This window comes from Pteropus alecto, unplaced genomic scaffold (assembly GCF_000325575.1).
Source record: "Pteropus alecto unplaced genomic scaffold, ASM32557v1 scaffold24, whole genome shotgun sequence".
Classification (NCBI taxonomy): Eukaryota; Metazoa; Chordata; class Mammalia; order Chiroptera; family Pteropodidae; genus Pteropus; species Pteropus alecto.
This window is the reverse complement of record NW_006439192.1, coordinates 20659908-20682979: the sequence shown is the minus strand read 5'-3', so window position 1 is coordinate 20682979 and position 23072 is coordinate 20659908. Positions and strand designations below refer to the sequence as shown.

Here is a 23072-nt window from a genome sequence, read left to right as displayed (position 1 = left end):
TCAGGCAGGAGCATAACAGAATATAGGGAAACAAATAGACATTTGATCATCCTATTATTAAAAAAAATCAGCATCTTCATTTTGATACTACAGATTGTGACATAATTTCCCCATTCCAACTCTGACACTATTTAAGTGAATTTCCATATAAAATGTGAATAACAAATTATTCTGAGACTAAATGAACGTTGTAGGCCAAAAGGTTAACATTAAGCAATGTTTTACTTTAAATTTAATTTCACATCTAATGTAGGGTCACTAAAAGGGAGGGGGTTGCAAGGTTTAAATGTAAGTGCATAAAATAGAGGCATAATGCCAATTTCCATGAATAAAATTTTAATTACTCAAAGCATTCTGGAAAAGAGATTTTCTACATATATCTACTTTTTAGGTAACAAAATTAACCATATGATGAGACTCTTTTTCAACTCCATCGCAAACATCCTTGACTTTTTCTCATCATCTCAGCTGCTGAGTTGTCTATACTTGGGCTCTTTGGGATAGCAAAGTGGTGCTTTTTAAATGGCTTTGGTTTTGTAACCTCTTTTTTTGATATCCATTGAATATATATTCTATCCTCTTAATTTATCTACTATCGCTTTGAGAAAACCAAAGAAATAATCTTATTAAAAATACTCATTAAAAGAATTGTTTTAAAGTCACTGAGTGAGGAACAGAGATAATGTCAATGGAATTAAAATTCAGAGAATGTGTATCAGTTATCAGCTTGATAGGTATGTTTTGGAGGATTAAATTTCCTGGAAGTTTAACCTCAATGAAGAGAAATATTATTGGGTTACTAAATATAAATGAACAGTTTCTATTTTCTTTCATGATGGAAGAACCTAGAAGAATATGCCAAAATCAGAGGCAGAAGGTCTGTGTTCTAATGACACACTTACTTATAGGCCTGAGTTTCATATTGTAGTAGAAGTGTATCATATCGAAAGTAGATTTAGAATATATACCTCTATCTCTTTCCAGCCTTATTACTAGTGGCATGACTTTGGAGAGAAATTTACCTTCTCATTGATCTTATTCTCTTCCTTCTAATTAAAAGAAATATAACTAGATAAGCATTAAGGTCATTCTACCTCCAAAACCATTAATCAACCTTAGGAGGCACTGTGAAGGATTGGAGATTATTAACAGGAATTTTTCCCAGTAATATATGATATATAAGGATTATTGTGATGCTATATAGAATGAAATGAAGGCTGTAAGTGCATAGCCAAAAAAGAAATAGGAACAGAACCTATGAGTCAAATTATAAATGATCTATACTAGTTGATAAAATCTGAAAAGTAGTATCATAATAATTCTCATAACTGATATCAATGATATAATTTTAAAAACTTAAGTTCATTAAGTCTAAGTATTTAGGTATGTATGCTTTTCAAATTAAATGTATATGTATACATGCATATTTCAATTAAATTATATTCTTTGCATTTGTCAATTGAATTGAATTGGCTTATGGATCCCTCTCTTGAGAGACATGTTATATGCTTATTTGGGTACTGATATCAGTTAATTCTACTACGGGATCAAGACCAGGGATAAGAACTATGATGGTAATGAAAATATAAAAACTCTCTCTTTGGTAAATTTGACCGCAAGGTAAGTGGGGTCAAGAAAAAATTGGGTCCAGGAATGAAGAGTATTGAACTCGTAATCTATAAATTGTAACCGCAAATTTACAGGAAGATCTTATTCATGATAAAGGCACAGCCCTATAATATAGTTAGGGTTCATCAGCATTTCTTCTCTTCAGCTTGATCCAGATGCCATTAGCTGGACGAAGAATCAGCTCTTCAACCAGACCAAGTTCTTCTCTTTTCTGTGTGCACTCTACCCAAAAATGCCTCAGGATGCAGGAAAGAATGGTCTTTTCTTCCATGATGGCAAACTTTTGACCTTTAAATTAATGTAAATAACATCACTTTAATTATAGGTCTGTCTCAACTGTGAGAAAGATCACGTTCTGTTAAAGGAAGAGAGCAATATAACATTTCACTGTAGGCCCTGGGAGGAACAGAATCACTGGGGATGCTTGTTAAAAATGAAGATTCTTGAGTGTCCTTCCCCACTCCCATCTGAATAGCTGAGGTGGGCCAGGAATCTGTATTTTTGCAGCCCCCCACCCCCCGCTCCCGCCCTCGGGCTCATTGAAGCATGAGAGTCAGTACTCTAGAATACTTTTTTCCTGGGCCTTTAATGTTGTGGGTCCCAGCTCTGGCTGTGATCCAGGCTCACAGCTAGGAATAAGACTCCGGATTTAGAATGTTACATTGATGTAGTAGGGCGCCTACGCCCAGCTCGTGTAAGCATGATTCAGCTTGTTGTATTACGCATGTGTGGCAGAATGCCACTGTTGTGCTCTGACATATATGGAGCCCATGCAGTTCCCTAGCGCAGAAGCATTCCAGTCATAAAGTTGGTGCCTGCCATTTCATCTCATGTTGGCCCTTCGTGTGTTCTGTCAACTGGGCGTCTCACCATCAAAACCCTTCCTTTCTTGATCAACATTGACAAATATAATTTACCATAGAGTTACCAAATTTACTTCACTTTTATCTGTTTAAATCTGGTCTCATTTTACCAATGCCTGCATTTACATAAGTGATAAAATGATAGAGATACTAAAGCCAAAAGTGTTTATAATGCAAAGTGATGTGCACTGATTTTGTTTAAGTACTTCTTCTGGCTCTTTGTTTAGGTTTTGAAAAAAAAAAAATTCTTAAAAGCAATAAACACAGAAATTAGGTTAACTATAACTGTTATAAATAAGTTTTCTACCATTAAAGTATATTCTACTTTGATCCAAAATCTACAACATTTTTAAACTCTACCATAAAACTTATTATACTTTCTGTTATGGGTTGAATTGTGTTACCCAATATTCATATGCTGAAGTCCTAACCCTTGGTACCTCAGAATGTGACTGCATTTGAAGATAGAGCCTTTTAAGAGGTGATTAAATTAAAATGAAGTCATGTATATGGACTCTAATCCAATCTGACTGATGTCCTTCTAAAAAGAAGAGGTCAAGAAAGATACACACAGAGGAAAAACTATGTGGAGACACAGGGAGAAGACAGCCATCTGTAAGCCAAGAAGAGAAGCCTCGGAAGAAACTAGCCCTGCTGACACCTTGATCTTAGACTCCTAGCCTCTAGAATTGTGAGAAAATAACTTTCTGTTGTCTAAGCCAACCAGTTTGTGGTACTTTGTTACGACAGTCCCAGGAAACTAATATACTTAATGATAGTCATATTTTAAATCAGTAACGTATAGTAAAGTGGAGAAAAAAATAAAACAACTAGTTTTTTAAAAGGCTTGTATATGGTACACTACATCTCAAAGAAATTATTGTGGGCCTGAAAGGTTAAACCGATGACCTGATGGATACAAACCTATACAATTTCTGGGTCCAGCCGAGAAGGGCACATATGCGTATGGATGGCGTCCTTTCATATTCTCGGGAAAGAATCGCTCCGGCTGGAATTCCTCGGGATTTGGAAAGTATCTTGGGTCTCTATGCAGTGCATAGGCAATGATGAACATTTGAGAGCCTTTCGCAATGTTGAATCCCGCTGTCAAGAAGTAGTCAGTATGCCATGAAAATGGAGCTAGACAGACATTTAAAAATCCATGCTCCCTCCCACTTTAATTATAGAATTCTTACCAATTTCACAATCTTCATTAAGATTACGGACAATTATAGGGACAGAAGGAAAAAGACGAAGGGTCTCCTTAATAACACAGTCCAGATATTTAAGTTTCTTCAAGTCTTCTGAAGTAGCCGGACGATCAGACTTCCCTGATTAAAGTAAATACATGAAATAAATAAAATAAATGAAAGCACTATTTGGGCTTGGGGGATAGGACAAAAAAAAAAGAATACATTAATCAATACACTGAATGTTAAATACCTACAGCTAAAGGGGAATTTCTAATATTATAGATAATTGAAATAAAACGAGACAATATGTTAAGTAAAGGACACCAGACACAACAGGTTACAATTCAGTTTATAGAAAGTAGAGTAGTAAATTAGGTGTTGCCAGGGGCTTGGGGGAGAGGGAATGGGTAGCAGCTGGTGAATGGTACAGAGTTTCTTTTTGGGGAACCAAAATGTTTTAGAATTAGATGGAGGTGACAGTTGCACAACATTGCGCTAAATTGTACACTTCACAATGATTAATTTTGAGTTCTCAGAGCTTCTTCCAGAAGTGCATCCTCTCTTGGGTCAGATTCTTAGACTTTCTCCATATGTGTGGCCCCCAAATGCCCTTTGTCACCACCTGAAAAAAGAAACCAAGACTGCCTCTTGCCTCCAGGCTGGAGGAGACATCCATCTCTTTGAATTTTCCAAAGGGAGAAAAAGTACAGCAAGAAACCATTGAACATATTGATACAAATTGAAATAGACTGATTTAATGAACAAACCAGTGAATAGATTTTGAAGGCAGAACAGAAATATATCAAATTCCATTAACCATTTTTTAAAATTTCTGCCAATAGTGATTTTATTTTTTAGATGTACCTAAAGATGTTATTCATAAGGATTCATTCTGCACTTTCCTGCTCCTGCTGAGAATCTCCCTCACTTGACACTGTGAGTGGTCAGCTTTGAAATCCACTAATGATCCCTTAGATACAAAGAGTGCAGTAAGAGTTATTTACTATTATTTTCTTAGGACCACCAACCATTTTTTCAGAAGAGGTTGTAATTGACCGCCAAAATCCAAAATTGTGGGGTAACGAGATTTGTCATCCATCCCTAAGCCCACACTGCTTGGAGAGGGGGATGAAAAGGCACCAGAGTTGAAGTGACAGAATTCAAAGATACTAAATTAGGCCACAGAATAGATTTTCATTTTGATGAAGACCTTTCCTTTGAAAATAAAGTTATCTCCAAAGAATTTCATCATCTAAGCGAGAGTGGGGACCCATCCTCAAAATCCACTGAAATCAGTGAGGAAATCCGGAAAGAATTTGATAAAATATTCAACTCAAACGGAGAAATAAGCCAGCCAGAAGAGGTGGCATGAGGAACGAGAGAGATTCTCTCCCTGGTTTTTGGCCATTCTGAAGCAATGCAGATGAGCTGGGAGATGTCATCAAAGATGACATTTGGCAAAATCCAATACAGTACTACTTGGTTCTGGACATGAATGATGAATAAGGGGAATTAGAAGGAAAAGATGAGGAGGAGGAGGAAAGAGAAGGAGAAAAAGGAGCAGGAGGACTGAAAGATATTGATGAAGAAGGGAATAAGATAAAGGGGATGAAGGAGATGATGAGGGAGAGGAAGGAGAGGAGGATGGAGGAAATAAATAAGGAACACTGATGTATTCCAACCTTATCCTTTAAATTTTTTTCCATTCCTGGGAGCCTCCCTTCACCCCTGTTCCACCTCTTAGGCTGAGTCACTTTGCTCTTGAAGTCTCTTTTCTCTCCTTTGCACCCTAGTCCTCAACTTATTTGAGGACGAAATACCTTGAACAAAATACAGCGGGGAAAGAACCTCTACCCCTTTATGTTCCACATTCATTTTTATTCCTTCCTGTCTCAACAAAAACTTTATGGAATCAATACCATGATGCTCTGTGGGGAAAAAAAAGAAAAACTTTCTGTTCTGTTAGCTCTGCCGGAGGCTAAGGGGTACTCAGCCCCTGTGTGGTAGTACATAGAATTCTAGCTTTTTCTCTTCTTTCTCTGTATATTGGGCTCAGAGATTACAGTGTGTGTCTATGTGAATATGTACAGTTAGCATTTACCAACATGTATTTGTCTATTTTTTCTTGCATAAAAAAATTTTTTTAATTAAAAAAATGGTTTTATAGAGGCAGCAAAGGGTGAGTTTGACATGTCTGGAAGGGGTAAGTGGGCATTTTGACAACAATTATCCTCCTTTGGTATGTTTAATTGTGATGTTAATGGACATCACTGTAGTTTAAGATGACACTTTTAAAATAAAATTCTCTCTTAATGATGACTCGAGATCTGCCATACATGAGGAGAATGGTGAATCTGTAGAATCTTATTTAGAATTGACATTATAATTTTGTTCCCATTTATTCTTACATTTTCTTTTTGTCTCACTGGAAAGAAAAGATGATGTTCATTTTAAACATTGAAAGTGTACAAGTTGTTTTGTTATGATAAAACTAAATGCGTACACACACACATACATACACACAAAGGTTAATTTTATGTTATGTGAAGTTTACTTCAGTAAAAAAAAAAATCACAAGAGGAATTAACATTTGCATCTCAACATCTAAAAATCGGTTGCTTGAAAAATTTTAGAACTAATACTAGGAGTGGAAGAAAAGTGATGCGTAATTAGCAAATACATGAGAAGCAGCAGAATAAAGATTCTAATAATAATGGTGTTACTAATTATGTGAGATGAAAAAGCATTTGTTAGACCAGCAATGAGCTAAAAATTTAAGAGGATACAAACATGTGAACGTATTTCAAAAGAGCTGAGTTTTTAGAATACCAAATTCTCCCACCAGAGGCAATCTGAGAGAAATTAAAACTGATAGGGAAAAAATAAAATGAGAGAAACGGAGTTGAGAAGTTTAGATTGTCTCCATTTTACAACACAGTGTTCTGTCTTTATATGAAATTCCAGTCCTCACACAATCTGAACATGAAATTACTTTTTCAACTTCGTCTCCCCATATGTCTACAAAATGTTCCAAATTCTACCTGTCCCTCACTATAAACAACCGTCCTCCCAACCTGTCCACTCTGCCATCACTCATCCGGTTCCTTTCTTTCTGGAACACCTTCCTTCTCCTTTTTTCTTTATTTTTCCTTCTTCACTTCTTTTCTGGGTGAAAATGCATGACACCACTATGTTGGTTGACCAACCCAACCTGTTTCTTTTCTCCTTCCAGCTGTGGGAAGCCAGATGACATGTGATTAAACAAAAGATAAAATCGATGGCACAATGCATAGACCCTTTGTGGTAGGTTCACAAATATATCAGGTCTTAATCTCTATAACTGTTACCTTATTTGGGAAAAGATATCTTTCAAGATTTTATTAAATTAAGGATCTTAAAATGGGGGTATTATCCTGGATTATCCAGGTTGGCCCTGAATGCCATCACAAATATCTTTACAAAAGAGAGTCAGAGAGAGATTTTATACACAGACACACACACACACACACACACAAGAGAAGATGATGTGAAGGTAGAGACAGAGATTTGAGGATGTGGCAATAAGCCAAAGAATGCTAGCAGCGACCAGAGGTGACAAGGGATGGATTCTCCCCTAAGGCCTCCAGAAGGGGTACAGCCCTGCCAACACATTAAGCTCAGCTCAGAGATACTAATTTTGAATTTCTGGTGACCAGAACTGTGAGAGAATAAATTTCTGTTGTTTAAAGCCACCCAGTTTGTAAAATTTGTTACAGCAGCCACAGGAAACTAATATGTCCTCTAATCCCTCCTCCCCTTTCTTCTTGCCTTGAAGATAAACATGAGACCTGGAACAATAATCAAGAGAACAAAAGCCATGATGGTAAATGTGAAAGAAAAAGAGCAAACTGGAGACTCTGATAACAACCCTATTGGTATCAGCCTGGGTCTTCTTACCTACAGATTGCTAGTTGCATAGTAGAAATTTCTGTCCTATCAGCTTGACCTGTCTTTTCTCTAGTTTGTAGCCAGAAGTGATCCTATATGAAACCAGTTTCCTCGACCCCTCAACTAGCTTCACCTGCTCCTCGCTGCTCTCAAAACACCTTCTTCACATCATTCAAGCACACAACCAGGACTTGCTTTCATCTATTAAGCAGTGAGATCCTTGAAGACGCAACATTTATCTGTGCATCCCCGGCATCTAGCCCAGTGCTGTCACATGCCAAGCAATTAGCAAATGCCTGTAAATGAACAGATGAGGCCTTGCAAAAGAGACTGGTTCCAGAGAAGATCCCATATGGAAGCCTTCTTGCTTATTACAGTGTCCTTAGAACAGGTCCTATTGCACATCCTTAATGAGCAAAAATTATATTCGCTTCACTGGACTTGGGACCCACAGTGTGATCAGTGGAAGAACAAAACATACCAAACACTTCATCCAGTTCATCGTCCAATTTTTTCTGGACTTCTGGGTAAGAACCCAATAGATATAAGGACCAGTTTATTGCAGCTGCAGTTGTATCATGGCCCTACAAAGGTGAGAAAAAAATAGTTTAAAAACCAGAGTGCAGAGTTCTATTAAGATTAAGAATGCTAAATCTATTTTGAGCTGTCTCTAGATCTGACAGCTGTAATGTAACCCTGGAACGCAACAAATTAATTTTGTACACTATTTCACCTTGGTGATAAACAAATAAACCAATTCCTTCAAAGTGGAGGCCTCTGCTTAGAGAGACATTTCAATGCTACACTGAGTTACATATTTGGCGAGAAATGGCTGGGTTGGGCTAAGAAGAGGCATTCTAAGAGAACTACATTCACTAGACTGTCTTTAAGAGAAAGAAAAGCCTGACTTTCCTGAGCCAACCTGCCAGATCTGTACTACTTTCTCTTATTTCATTTTTAAAGTAGGCTTTACCTTTCATTGCTGGAAGCCAGGGAGTGTATGTGTGGTTCTGAGCAATAGTCTCCATGTCAAGAAGTTGATAAATAGCCTCAATTAATCCTTGTTGAGTTTTAGGCAAAATGCTAAACACTTTGCAGAAACTAACTCAATTATTTTCCACGAAATCTGCATGGAATACTTGATACCGCTATTCACATTTAGAGATTAAAAACTGAGACCTGAAAAGAAGCTAAATGACTTTCCCAAGGCCAGACGGCCTAACAGGAGGCAGAGGCAAGAATGGACCCCTTGGAGTGTCTGATGACAAAGCAGAGCCCACATCTTCCCTTCAGGAAACGTGGAGGATCTGGGGTAAGGAGACTCCAGCTCCAATGCTAATGTTAACAGCCTGGATAACTTTATTCTCTGCCCATTCAGTGTTTTAGCCCCTTATTTCCTATCTTCATCTCACCAGGAAATTTCCACATGCAAAAATGGTTAGTTCTTTAGAAAAAAATATATTTGGAAAACCAATAATACTATTATAGCTCTTATGATCAAGACTTTTAGGGAAAAAGAAAGAAACAACAAACGATCTCCTCTATGGAAGATTTTGCTTTTTTATTTTCCCATGTGACACAAGTGATCGTTGTAATATTTCATTCTCTGGGCAGGAATCTCCGAAGCACTTGTTTTATAAAAAAGCTCCGAAGTTGAACTGTTGAGAATTGTTCTGCAATTTAAAAAATATATATAGTTTATAAGTCTCTGATATTGGTGTGTCCTTACATTTTCTCACATTCACAGCTCCTTTACAGAAATGACTCTGAACTCCAGACAAGAACTGGCCAATTTCACTAAGTTGTTTACTAAAGTCGCAGAAGGAAGTGCTCTTGCTAAATAGCTTTTCTTAAATTTATCAGTGGAAGCCTGATCCAAATGTGTAAGAGAAGCTGCTGAACTTCCGTTTCATTTTGTCTGCTACCTGAAGACAGTAAAACATAAAGCACGGAGTTGGCAGAAGCCCCTGGTGGAACTGGGCAGGCGCAAAAACCTGGGGCATGCGGGGCATGGCAGCAATGGCCTGTATCGACCTTATGAAGGAGGTCACAATGTTGTACGTGGGCCTCCTATTTGATCTGAAGAAGAAAAAAAATAGAATTACAGCTAGAGCTGAAAGAAAGAGATCATTAGTCTGGTTGTTTTTGTGAAAGTGAGAGGTTGCTAGCGGGAGATGGATGTGCATGTGCACATGCACATGTGTGTATGTATATGTGTAAGTGTTTTTATGAGAGCGCATGCATGTGTATGTGTGCGTGTGTATATATGTGCATGTGTGCATGTAGGGTGGAGATGTAAGAAGGTCTCTCCACTTCAAAATTGAATAATAGCAAATATCTGCTGCATGCTTTCTATATGCTACGCACGATTCTTAGTGCACTTTAGAAATTATTAATCTAATCCTCATAACTATTCTGTGAGGCTCGCGCTATAACGATGAGGACATGGAAGCCCAGAAAGGCTAGAGCAGGTGCCCGAGGTCATACCTCTAGCACAGGTTAGAGCTGGGATTTGGCCCCAGAGCCCACACACTTAATAGCTCTCCACTTTTTAGCTAATTAGATGTCCATTTTCTGTATAAAGTTTCTTTTCGATAAAATGCTCTGCTTAAAAATAAATTTAAACCCACTGATCTAGTCTACCTGTCTATTTTACACATGGGGAAATTGTGACAGAGCTCTGCACTGACTGGACAATCTTATACAGTGGTCAGCACAGAGCCAGAAGTCATGTGTGCAGGCCCTTCACACAGCTTGCTACTACAGAGCCTTACCCTCCCACACACACCCCAGGGAAAATGCTCCTGCATCAGCACTGCATTCAGAGGGCTCTAGGTTTAGCAAACGCAATGTTTAGCATGCAGTGGGCCATCAAAAACTACTGATGCCTTTCTCTTTCCCCCACTTCCAGGATATCAACCCATGGTGCTTTTAAAAACCATTTCTTTATTTGGCAATCTACATGTTGAAAGATTTGCTCTTTGTGATATTCAATATAGTGAGAATTATCTTTGCAAAAAACTCACTTTTTTTTTTTTTTTCAATTGAAGACCAAAACTCCCTTTAGAATCATGAACTGGTTAAATTCTCTATTGCAGGGCTCTTATTATCTTCTTTAGTTAGGGCAGCTCATAGCCATAGCTAAGCGCTCATGTCTAGAACTTCAAAAAGGAAGGAGTGAAGAAACAGACTTGTTTCCGAGATTTAAAGGAAGCGATAGAGAGAACTCCGAGCAATTTCTGGCTGCTCTCTGCTTGGAAAAATCTGATGATGGGCCTTAGGTTTCCTTGAGAAAAATATGCATCTACCACTGTACCCACCTGGAGTCAAAAGCTTTTGGGGAAGAAGGAAGTTGATCTGGTACTTAATTATAATTTCTAATTATAATATAATGATTATTCCTCAGTTATATTAAGCTACTTTAAAATATGATTAGACTTTTAAAAAATACTAAAGATTTTTTAAAAACTGGAATTTGTTCAATGATACCTGAAATTAACACGATGATACAAAAATACCTCAAACATGAAAGTGTCCACTTCTTCTTGAATATCTTTATGACTTAGCTTGTTCCCTTGATCATCAGTCACACTTAATAGCAAGTCGAGAAAAGCCTTGCGTTTCTTTTTAGAGAGGGCAGTGTCCCTGTCTTCACTTTTAAATTCTTCCTCTTTCTTTATTTCATTGGCTCGGTTAGCGATGACCTGTATGATTTAAATAATCACATGCTTATATTTGGAAGGTCAGATTGCCTAATAATACATTTTCCTAGAAAATATACTAGCTTCTTTGATTTTTTTCAAAATCTTTCCTGTTCTTTCTAAGTCAACAATAACATAGGCTTTTGTGAAAATACAGTGAAGTTTCCTGTTAACATCTTTACGGCATTATTTGATAAGACTTTTAACAAAAAATTTAATGTCAGACAAATTTATAATTACCAAGGGCTATTTTTGCAGTCTTTCTAACATAATAACGGAGTAATAGTCTACTAAATAGTGCCCTAGAGATTTGAATGAGCTGATGAGAAAAAGTTTAGGTGGTGGAAAGAATGCAATCATTATGTAATCTTTCATTATGTAATCATTAAGTAATTAGATCACTCTGATTACGTGCTGTATTGGAGAAGAGAATCATTCTGTATGCTTGCTGTTCCTTCTGTCTAGAAATGCTCTTTCCTCAGATGCCAGCATAGCTGGCTCCCTCCTTTCATTCAGGCCTCTGCTCATTGTCACACTATCAGAAAGATCTTCTCCGATCACTGCTACCCACCCTAGTTCCTAGCACTCACTCTCTTCTCAAGTCTACTTTACTTTTTTCCATTTCTCTTACCACCTGACATTATTGTATTTGCTAGTTAGTGTCTTTCTCCTCCAAATTGAATATATCACCCACAGACCAACAAATTTGTCTTTGTCCATTGATATATTTTCAACCTTTAGAACACTGCTTGTCATTTTAAGAATGTTTATTAGATATTTGCTGAGTGAATAAAAGAATTAAAGCCCATAAGCTTAATTTGGTTATACATTTCAACCTATTAGGCAATTAATCAAACCTGCTCCTAGGTGGTTTGAATGAACAGATCCCAAAGTTCTTTGAGGTCAAAACATCATTTCCTCTTTTATTCTTGGTGGAACCCTTCCTTATTGCCTGGCACTCAATATGCAATATTCAATAATTATTAAATGAATAATATTGTCCATTCAATTTGGAATTCATTAATTATTGATATTTGTATTGATGCATGACATTTGAGGAAAAGTGTAATTATACTCATAGAATACAAACTGTTCATCATTCTCCTATTGCCAGGTGGTTACGTTATACACCACTGCAGGCAATTCAATCCAACATCTCTTTCGTCTGACATCTACTGACTCAGTGACCACCTGATGGCAGGCAGTACCTCACCATAAGGAAGCAATTCCAATATATTTTAAAGCAAAATTTACAGCAGAGTAAATAAGGCACTTTATCAGCACATTTAAATTATAATTTGATGTATATTTTCAATTAAATTTTGCTTTTTCATAAACAATTCTTTAACACAAAGACTAACATCTTACATTTAAAACATCACTATCTCCTTGCTATTGAAAATTAAATAGTAATATCTAGTTAATTTTTATCTTTTCCAAGTTAAGATACTGCTATAAATGCCCTTTGCCTTTGAAAACTACTGCCTAATTCAAACATTTTCCAGAAGACTTTTAATAACATAGATCCTGACTTTATTGTTTTTTTTTTTCTTTAACATAGCACCCTGTTTGTTTATAAAGATCATAGCTCATGTGACATTTTGTAACTATTTATTTATAGACGACCTCCCTTACTAGACTAACCTCTTTTAGGGTAGGGAACATTCATCACTATATTTCTAACACTTGGTACAGCCTTTGCCACCTTAACAAGTGCTTAATTAATACTTGGTGAATACCTAATTTCGTAACGAACTATAGAAATGATCCCTGAAAGTATAGCCTTTGAAACCTAATTTAAATGTAATCATGCCACCTACCTTTTCCCATTATTATTCAATTCGAGTTTTATTTTGAGGCCCAATGTTCCTACACTTGGGTATGTTAACAAAAATAGAAATCGTGAACTTATAACAGTTATAGAAGTGGGTTGTAGTATGCGTACACAACATTGTTAATACATTTAATGCCACTGAATGGTACATTTAAAATGGCTATCATGATAAATTTTATGTTATGTAGCTTTTACCACAATAAAAAACAATCAAGAACTTACAGTGTTAGTAAAATTATGTATAATCTGTAGGCTTTTTCTGTGTTCCCATCCTTCTTTAAACAAAAGAAATGAAAAGTCAAACCAGAGCCAAGGCATCTTCATTCTTTGAGCTATCGTAACACTTATCCTATAAATAGAATAAAAATACATCAGCTGATACATCAAAAATGTGTTTTGCTTGTACATCTATTTGGTGCCTGGTCTCAGTGAGAGTAATATCTGGCAATGATGATGATTTGTCTTAGAGGCTACTAAGAGTGTCATGCTTTATGCTCAACAATGAAGGCATGGGTTATTACACAATCGATGAAGCTTAAAAATTGAATGGGTTCCTTAGAAGAACGACAAGTCCATTATAAAACATCCTTAGTAGATGGTCATCTGATCTCTACTTGTTTCTTCAGGAAGAGCTCCAGAGCTCCTCAGCTGCCTATAGCTCTTATACCACAGGGTGAGATGAAATCTCCTCCTTTTTAATGTCCCCTCCTTTTTAATGTGATTTCCTTGATCACTCCCCTAGAGTGACAGAAAACAACCGGTTGTCTTCTTTGACACAAAAGTCATCATTAAATACCCATCTGTCACACATCTGTCCTAAGTACATCCCTCATCATTTTCAGTGATAGAGCAGAAAGACCTCTACATCATTTCCTTTGTGACCGGCTTAGAGGCCAATTCTTCAGAGAGGCCTTTACTAGTCACTCAATCTGTGGGACATATTCCTGTTTTCCTCTCTAATATCAACTTAATTTTTTCTTTCTAAGCAATTATTATAATTTATAAGTTTAAATTTATTTGTTTCAATGCTCGTCTCTCCTGTCATTCTGTTTTGTGGGACACTATAAAACTAGTCAGTACCTTGTGCAATGAGTGGCAGATTGTATACATGCTAAAGAAATATTTGTTAAGGTAAAGCAAAATGAGCAGTGGATTTAAAGATAGAATATATCCAAATAAATCCTGGCTCTGCCTCTTAATAGCTGAATAATTTTAAGCAATTCTTTAAAGTAAAAATGATTATTTCTAGTAAAAAATAATACATAATCAGTACAGGAAATATGAAAAAGGAGAGTAAATAACAAAAGACAAAAAAAGAGAAGCACATACACAAAACAATAATAATCACAGCTAATATTCTGGTATAGTATCTTATAGTTTTTTCTTTCTATGAATAATTTTTTATACCCAGTGGTTATCATACTAAATTTTTTTTCTTTTATCATAGCATCACAATGTAATCTTTGAATATATTATAAAATAATCATTTAAAATTACTGCATAATCTGGCTGTGCCATAATTTATACAACCATTCCTCCACTGTTGAATACATGCTTAAATGTTAGGTTGATTTTTAGTATAACGTTTTATTTTGAAACAATGAAAAAGATACGACACAGACAAAAAATTAATAGCAATATATTTTTTAAAGCCCTAATCAATAACAATTTAAAAATAATTAAAAGGACTTCATTTACCTAGAAACTGCACGGACATACTCAGAATCATTATTATTTTGTGCACCGACATTCTTGCCCATAGCTGTTTCTGTAAAATACAGGTGAGAAGCAACCATTCAATTCATGCACATACCTTGTGTTTATTTTCCAGTGGCAAACACTGGAAAAAAGACATAAGTTCTTGTATATCTAAGGATTGTTCTTTCCCCCTTTTCGCACTTGTACCTTTTGCTTCTCCTACTCCCTGTTCTTGCCCCTTCTTTGCTGTGACCTTCCTGGCATGTTGGCTCTGTGACTGTTCTGCTCAGAGCCCTAACTAATGGTGGCTGCTGCTGCTTAGGTGGCTAACTTGGCAGTAGGACCACCCAGAAGAGTCCAATATCCTTTCTAATCACTTCATTGGCTTTCCAATGGAACGTTGTTTTCTATTTGGGCCATTTTATCTTTACACCATAGTTTTATAAACAAATTGATGAGACTTACCACAGATTATATCTAAGGTACAAAGGGCGGTGTAAATAAGGCAGTTAAATGCTTCTTGGTTAACATGTTTTTCAAACTTCTTAACCAATATATTTGCTTGTTCATTCATGACATCTAAGAAGTCCTCCAGAATTGTAAAATGGAAAGAGGGTGTTAACATTTTTCTCCTAGAGCGCCATTTGTTTCCAGTACTAGAAATATAATACATGGTTCCAAATAAAAGGAAAGCAACATATAAAACAAAGTATAGTCAAGACAACAAAATTCTCCTGCAACAACTTAATCTACAGATTCTCAAATGCTTTGGTCAGAATGACAAAGAAAGATTCATATATAGTTACAGACTGTGAATATTTTCAATATTGTTCTATATTACCAATATTTAAAAGAGCATTCATAAAAATTGAAAAAGTTTTAAATTTTTCTAAATTTCTAAGTTCTGAATTTCTAAAAATTAGAATTTCTTTTCCCCCTCTCTATAAATACCTTAGTCCTCAGAAGATCAATGTGCTCCATGAGTCTACTTTGATCTCTACTATCTTCTACTTCTCCAAAGTTCCCTCAAAGATCCTGCCTTTCTCTGTCTCAGTCAATGACGTTCTATTTCTGGATGCCAGCTCAAGGACTGAGATTACTGCGCTCCATATACTTCTTTGAATCTGACTGCTTTTTTCATTTAATTTTCAAGATTTCCCTGCTCCACACTCTCCTTTGCTTTACTCCATCTATACATCAGAACCTTCTAATCCTTCTTGGAACACTGGTGATCATCATTATTGAATACTGTGGCTGGAGATTACTATACATCCAGGGGTCCTGCCTATCAAAGGCCCATTTTTACCTAACCTTTCCTTCTAGGTTCTCCCTACTAACTGATAGCAGCCTTGCTATAGGAAGACTACCTTTAATTAATTCCTGATATAAAAAGTTACCCACAAAACAGCTTTACAAATTTACATTGACATACCTTGTAAGAAGTCCTAAGCCAAGCCATGGTTCCAGGAACTTATACAAAAAGGATTTGTCAATTTGCTTTGAACTCGATAAAATTACCTTTAAAAGAGAAAAAATAACAGATATGTAGATGTCAAAACAATTTTAATTATAAGAATACCTAGCTAGAACAAAACTAATTGTCAAAGCAACATTTCATAACTGTATTTCTCTGTAAATCATTTTCATTCCTGTGCCTCAAAGAAATTCCATTAAGAGTTTGGAATACTTAACTGTTGTTCAGTCTTGGGGACTAAATGGAGTTGAGAGAAAGGACAATGTCCAAAATTCTCTGGCTCCTGCCATAAACTTGGAACCAAGTGGAATCATTTATTTACGGGGAGGGGTATGTGGAGATGGGGCAGGTGAATCCAAGGATGACTATGTCTACGAAGATGGAAATCACAAGTTCATTTTCATGTATGTTGACATGGACGCATTCAAGTTGCCATGGTCTGAAAGCATACATGAAGCTCAGAATAAAGGATTGTACTAGACGCATGTGAGTGTTTCCAGAATATAAGTAACATCGGAAGCCATGGGAGTTATTGGTTAACCTGGAATCAAAGTGAAGTAGAAGGGATGAGCACATAGGACTAAGCATAAAATGCTTCCCAAGCTTCTGGCTTGAGTTTTCTACTTTGGTCTGATCTCTAGCTACACATACCAAGCTTACTTATACTAAGTCGGCAGTAGCTAAAATCCTATGTTTGGCTCTCTCACTATTTACTCTGGACCAAGATTCTGCAGTATGGTACTAGAGAAACTCTAACATTTGCACTACAATAACTAAGAGAAACAGATCCCAGCACAATTCCCTGGAAAATGCTGTTTTAAATTTATTTTGTTCTAAAAAGAGGTCCGTTTATCTCATTTTTTGCTCCCTGACCCAAATCCCTTTCACGTCAAACCACAAGATAATTTCCCCAATGTCACAAAAATAAGTAAAAAGTCTAAGATCTTTTTGAGAAGCAATTTCAATAACATGGATTAACAACATCTGCCCTATCGATATCAGGTTAGCATTTTGTTTTAGGAAAATTAACTTGAAATAATAAATGCATAATGGATATAAATGAGATTCTGATCATCCTGAAGCAAACACTCATATTTTATAGTCTTATATTTTGGGAACCTTAACATAGTATGGGGCAGATAATATGTGCTCACCTGATGGAATCATCTATTTATGGTTCTATAAAACTGTATCCTTCTGCAGACTTTCCATAAAAGAATAAATATATTGGGACCTGATAACAAATGCTTATAGATATCTGGAGGCTGCCACTCTCCCCAGAATTCAGACTATATCTGGAAAGCATTAAATGGTTCCTACATAGACTAAAATATTTAATGGAATGCTCAATGTACTGAATTCAATTAAATACAAGGACATATCCATTATGTTTATTTTGAGATTCTCACACCATCAAATTATAGTGAAATATTGATCATATTTATCACAGACTCACCTCCACAGCTTCTGCTTTATACAGGGCCACTATTGGCATTGGCCCAAACCAGAAGTTCACTATTGGCTGGTGTCGGAATTCTTCAGTGAAGTTAATTATCTGCTGAAAAAATTCTGGGAGAAAATATTTAATTTTAAACAAATTTCTTATTGTGTCTTTTAGGTTCTTTACTTTTTTACTTTTGGGTGACTCATTTAGTATCTTCCAGGCCTCTCACATCTTAAAGGTAAACCACGTGGTCCCTATTAAATGATTTAATGAATAAATTATAAAGGTAATTTAATTTAATTTAATTATGAGTGAGCTGACATATGAAACGACCTGATTAACTGTGAAATACCAAACAATGGAGATGCTTGTGGTGACCACATTTGCAAGTGTTTATTTCTGGGCTCTCAATTCTGTTCCACTGATCAATGTGTATGTTTTTTATGCCAATACCATATTGTTTTCCTTACTACAGCTTTGTAATATAGTTTAAAATTAGGAATTATGATGTCTCCAGCTTTGCTCTTCTTAAGATTGTTTTGGCTGTTCAGGTTTTTCTGTGGTTCCATAAAAATTTTAGGATTATTTGTTCATTTTTGTGGGTGTGTGAAAAATGCTATTGGAATTTTGATAGGTATTGCATTAAATCTGAAAATTGCTTTTAGTAATACGAACATTTTAACAAAGTTAATTCTTTCTATCTTTCCATTTATTTGTATCTTCAATTTCTTTCATCAACGTCCTATAGCTTTCAGTGTACAGGTCTTTTACCGCCTTGGTTAAATTTATTCCTAGGTATTTTATTCTTTTTGATTCAGTTGTAAATAGGACTGTTTTCTGAATTCCTCTTCCTGATAGTTCATCATTAGCATAAAGAAATGCACCTGATTTTTGTACATTGATTTTATATCTTGCAACTTTACTAATTTGTTTATTAGTTCTAACAGTTTTTTGGTGGCATCTTTGGGGTTTTCTTCATACACAATCATGTCATCTGCAGATGGTGAGTTTTACTTCTTCCTTTCTGATTTGGATGGCTTTTATTTCTTTTTCTTGCCTAAATGCTCTGCTAGGACTTCTCATACCACGTTGACTAAAAGTGGTGAGAGTAGGCATCCTTGTCTTATTCCTGATCTTAAAGGAAAAGCTTTCAACATCATTTCTATGGTGTTCTTGCCAAAAATGCATAACCTCAATCAATTATGAAAAAACGACAGACAAACCCAAACTGAGAGACCTTCTACGAAGCACCTGACCAATACTCCACGAAAGTGTCAAGATCATGATGCGCATGAAAAGACTGATAAATGATCACAGATTAGAGAAGACTAATATTGGAGAATATAACGCAAGGGAACACCACTACCAAATGTCAAGTGAGATCCTGGACTGAGTCCTGAAACAGGAAAAGGACATTACTGGAAAAAGTTACAAAATTTAAATAAAAGCTATAGTTTTGTTAGGAACATTGTACAAATATTAATTTTCTAGTTTTGATAATTATACTAATTGTGTAAAACATCACCATTAGAGAAGGCCGGGTATATGGTATATGTGAACTCTGTACTATCTTATAACTTTTCTATGGTTCTAAAATTATTTAAATAAAAAAAAGCTTTAAAAGAAGAGAGGAATTTTCCTTTTCTGTACCTAGAGAATAAGAAGTTGGAGGAAGATTAAAAAAATATTTTGTTAGCAGGAGAAGAACACATACACACAAATATATAATAATTGCCTCTTGTCTATATTTTCTTTGATATAGGAAAGAGGCTTATAACTTAAGAGTTCAGGTGGTAGAATCTGGGTTGGAAATGTGACAAAAATATGGAAGAACTGTGATAGTGAATATAAGAAAGAATATTTGAGCTAAAAAGAATTACTGAGCGCATTGAGGACAATATAGGGATTAGATAGGGAAATTTGGTAGTCTATCAAATCGGTTTCCTATGACATGCCCAGAAATGAGAATGAATATGATGGAAGTACCTTAATTCTCCCTGAAAATACAATATGCTCACACATGCATTACACAAGCAAGGAATATGCACCTCCAAAGGACCCACTCCCTACTCTCAAGGAATTTATAATCACGAGAAATGGTTACTTCTGTAACTGAGCACAATACCAGATGAAATGAAATGGGATGTTAGAAAAGAAGTTTAATTCTGAAAGGTAATTGATTTTCATTGAGAGGACTGGAGAAATTTCATGAAAGAGATGGCATTTGAGAATAAATAGTAAAAGAATGAGTTGGCTTTTTGTAGGCAGAAAACAGGGAAGTTAGGATAAGAGAAGAGAATGTAAAGCAAGCAGCGAAAATAGCAGAGCAGAGGCAGAGTTATGAAAATTCCCTGTAGCTTCAGCCAAAGCATAGGATGGGGGATGATCACATTGGTAGATGAGATTGGAGTGCTGGGTGGCTATGGAAGTTTGAGTGCCATCTATGCGCTCTAGGAAATAACTGAAAGTTTCTGATGGGGACTAGCATGACTGGAGTTATATTTTAGGACAATAACACTAATAATGTGTGTGAGATCTGTGAAGAACTTGGGTACGCTGGGCCCACAGGAAGTTTCTAAGGGTGAAAAAAGGGCTGGGATTTGATGCGGTCAGGATTAGGGACCTTGGCCCTGCTTTATGGTTGGCACTTGTGTTGGGTGTGGGGAAATGGTGACCATCAATCCCTACTAAAACATTGAAATAATGAGAAAAACTTAGGAGTCAACATTTTCTGTGTTGATATCTGTGAGGCCCCAGGCTGGGGAATGCAGCCTTGCATCAAAGGTCAAACAATGACAAAACTCTCAGTCAGGGAATACCATATAAGGGCGTGGCACCTGAGTTGAAACACAGGATAGTAGCCAGAGACTAAAGGATTAGGGCATAGGGCCCAGACCTCAGAGAAAAGGCCTGGCAAAGGTTAAAGAAAGCCCAAAGCAAACAACACAAAGTCAAGGAAGGACTGGAGTCTTAGCTGGGGAATTGACTACATGTTAGGAAATTAGGCAGAAACTGCCAGCAAAATCTAGATAGAGAAGGATGAGGAGGAGCAGGCTAGCTGGGAGGGTACCCAGGTCTTCTTCCAGTCAAGGGGAATGCCCAATTGCTAGCAACAAAACTAATACCAACCCCATTGTGAGGCTATTGATATAACTCTTGAAATTTTGACAGGGATGTTTTAACATGGAATTTGGCACCATAGACAAATTGACATGGCATAAAAAACAATTAACCTTTCAACTCTCTTTCAGTGCCAATAAATGAGCACGTGTTCAGTTCATCCCTGTTCCTCATTCATCCCTTATCTTCACCCACCCCTGGACTTCTGGGCAAGCTGCTCAAAGTGCAGTGGGAGCGGAGTCAAGGCTTAGGAATGCCTCTTGCATATGATACTGAATAAACAGTAATTGTTTTTTAAAGGGTGTTTGCACATTTTGGCACATAAAAACCTAATAATAATGATCCTAAAATAGCTAACATTCATTATGTCATATTTTATTTGCTGTGGCAAGTAATTATACATACATTAGTGTCGAGGGTTTTAGATGCCTAATGGCTTTTATGCCTCACGAGTTAGATGAGAAGCACATTATGACAGTCATTAAACAATTGAGGAAATTGTGCACGGTTAAGTAACTTGGCCAATATCACAGAGCTAATAAATGGTGGAACCTGGCATTGTACCCAGGGCACCCAGATCCAGAATGAGCAGTCTTAACCATTATACCGCACTATTTCAAAATGTCTTCCAGTCAAAACGGTTGGCTAAGCTGCTATGAAATAAAAGGTAGGTCAGATCAATATTATCAAAATACCATGTGTCAAAAAAATATCACATGTCATACTAATATACTGACTGCCTTGGTGTGGTCTGACAGAGGAGAAAGAGAGGTCTAAATCTTTGGTTTAAAGGTTTCAGATCCCGTAGCAGGGAGCGGCTGCGGAACGCAGGCATTGACATGAGAACCGGGAAAGCAAGATGCTGGCGTTCAGGAGGCTAGCTGGACGTCGACTGCAGTACTCCAGGTGAGATTACTGAGGCCAGAATTTGGACAGTAGCCATAAAATGAAAGCCACACCCTCTCGTATAAGAGACAATGTTACTGAGAGCAGAAAATATATTTTAGAATGTTCCGATATCCCCAGGTTTGCTAAGCTCAGTGCTTGGCACAAAGCAGGGTGTCAATAAATGCATGATTGACAATGAAAGAACTTACCCTTACCAAATTCTAGATAGTCATCTAATAACACATGCAGTAAATTTAATCCTTAAAAGAACTTGTAGTATAGTTACTTTTACAAGTAAAGGGTAAAAAAAAAAACTTTAGAGAGTTTTAAATAACCTCTCGAACAACTTGGTTGCAAAGATGGAAAGCTGAGCTAAGGTTTGTCTGATGCCAGTACTTGCTGATGGATTAAAAAGTCCCTTTGTAAAAGATAGTATATTGTCATTCTCTTCACTTAGAAAGTAACTCCAAGGAGAATTACTTTTGATAATCCATTCGACTCAGTTTGTTTTTGAAACAGGTCTTATTCACTAGAGATTTCAATTCTTAGAAAAATTCACCAAAGAGTCTGATGAGATTTCTTAAGTAAATCGTTTCTTGTTGAGGGTCGGGTGGAAAAGGCTGGGGAGGCCCTATATTTCTACAAAATTATTTTTAATACTATAAAGCCTTAAGGTTGAAGGGAAGATTAGCTCTGTTTTTAGTATTAGCCAAGATGATTTTTACAAATGTAGTGGTCATACATCTAACTGTGTTGTTGCATCACTTATAACATTTGTCACATTGATGGTGGTTGGTGAAAAGTTTACTGGGATTTCTACTGCCAGAAACATTTTCAGTAGTTTGGTAGCTCTCCCATGATGCTTCATCATATTTCTGTGAAGTCGAAATGACAGCATTATTTTTATTTGGAGAAAGAGACATGGAAAAGAAATAATCATTCAAGGTTTGGAGTTTGTTCAGCCTCTAAAACTACTATTAACAATCTGAGGAGGAACTGGGTTCTGATCTTGGCTCATTTAAAATATGTCATTTTGGGTAAATCTGAATTTTCTTCTCTGGGTATCTCAGCTAACATGTCCATGCAAATGAAGTGCTTGTAATGGCCTGCTGAAATGTGAAAGGGTTAAAGAATAATTAAAACCTGAAACTGGACAAAGGAAGTCTATAACTTAGGCCTAGTTTCTGGAACCCCTAACCACATTCTGTTAATCATGAAACTTGTAACAATGAGCTCATACGCTAACTGCCAATTTTAGCCTGTGTAACCCTGCTTGCTTGCGTGGCATGAAAAATAATCAA

The 23072-nt window shown here is 36.4% G+C and overlaps 1 protein-coding gene and 1 pseudogene across 1 annotated transcript in view; one reads left to right on the top strand and one right to left on the bottom strand.

Annotated features, from left to right (window-relative positions):
- Positions 1 to 203: 203 nt before the first annotated feature.
- LOC102883230 (cytochrome P450 4V2) overlaps positions 204 to 23072 on the bottom strand; it is a 26418-nt gene continuing 3549 nt past the window's right edge. Inside the window, exons 2-11 of the mRNA XM_006916405.3 lie at positions 17776 to 17888; positions 16278 to 16363; positions 15311 to 15501; positions 14846 to 14915; positions 13370 to 13496; positions 11131 to 11316; positions 8094 to 8196; positions 3689 to 3823; positions 3417 to 3596; positions 204 to 1917 (exon numbers count right to left, since the gene is read on the bottom strand). Coding sequence (XP_006916467.1) covers positions 1745 to 1917; positions 3417 to 3596; positions 3689 to 3823; positions 8094 to 8196; positions 11131 to 11316; positions 13370 to 13496; positions 14846 to 14915; positions 15311 to 15501; positions 16278 to 16363; positions 17776 to 17888 — 1364 coding nt within the window. The 3' untranslated portion in view covers positions 204 to 1744. The remainder of the gene's footprint in view (positions 1918 to 3416; positions 3597 to 3688; positions 3824 to 8093; positions 8197 to 11130; positions 11317 to 13369; positions 13497 to 14845; positions 14916 to 15310; positions 15502 to 16277; positions 16364 to 17775; positions 17889 to 23072) is intronic.
- Positions 3992 to 5850, top strand: LOC112483345 (annotated as a pseudogene).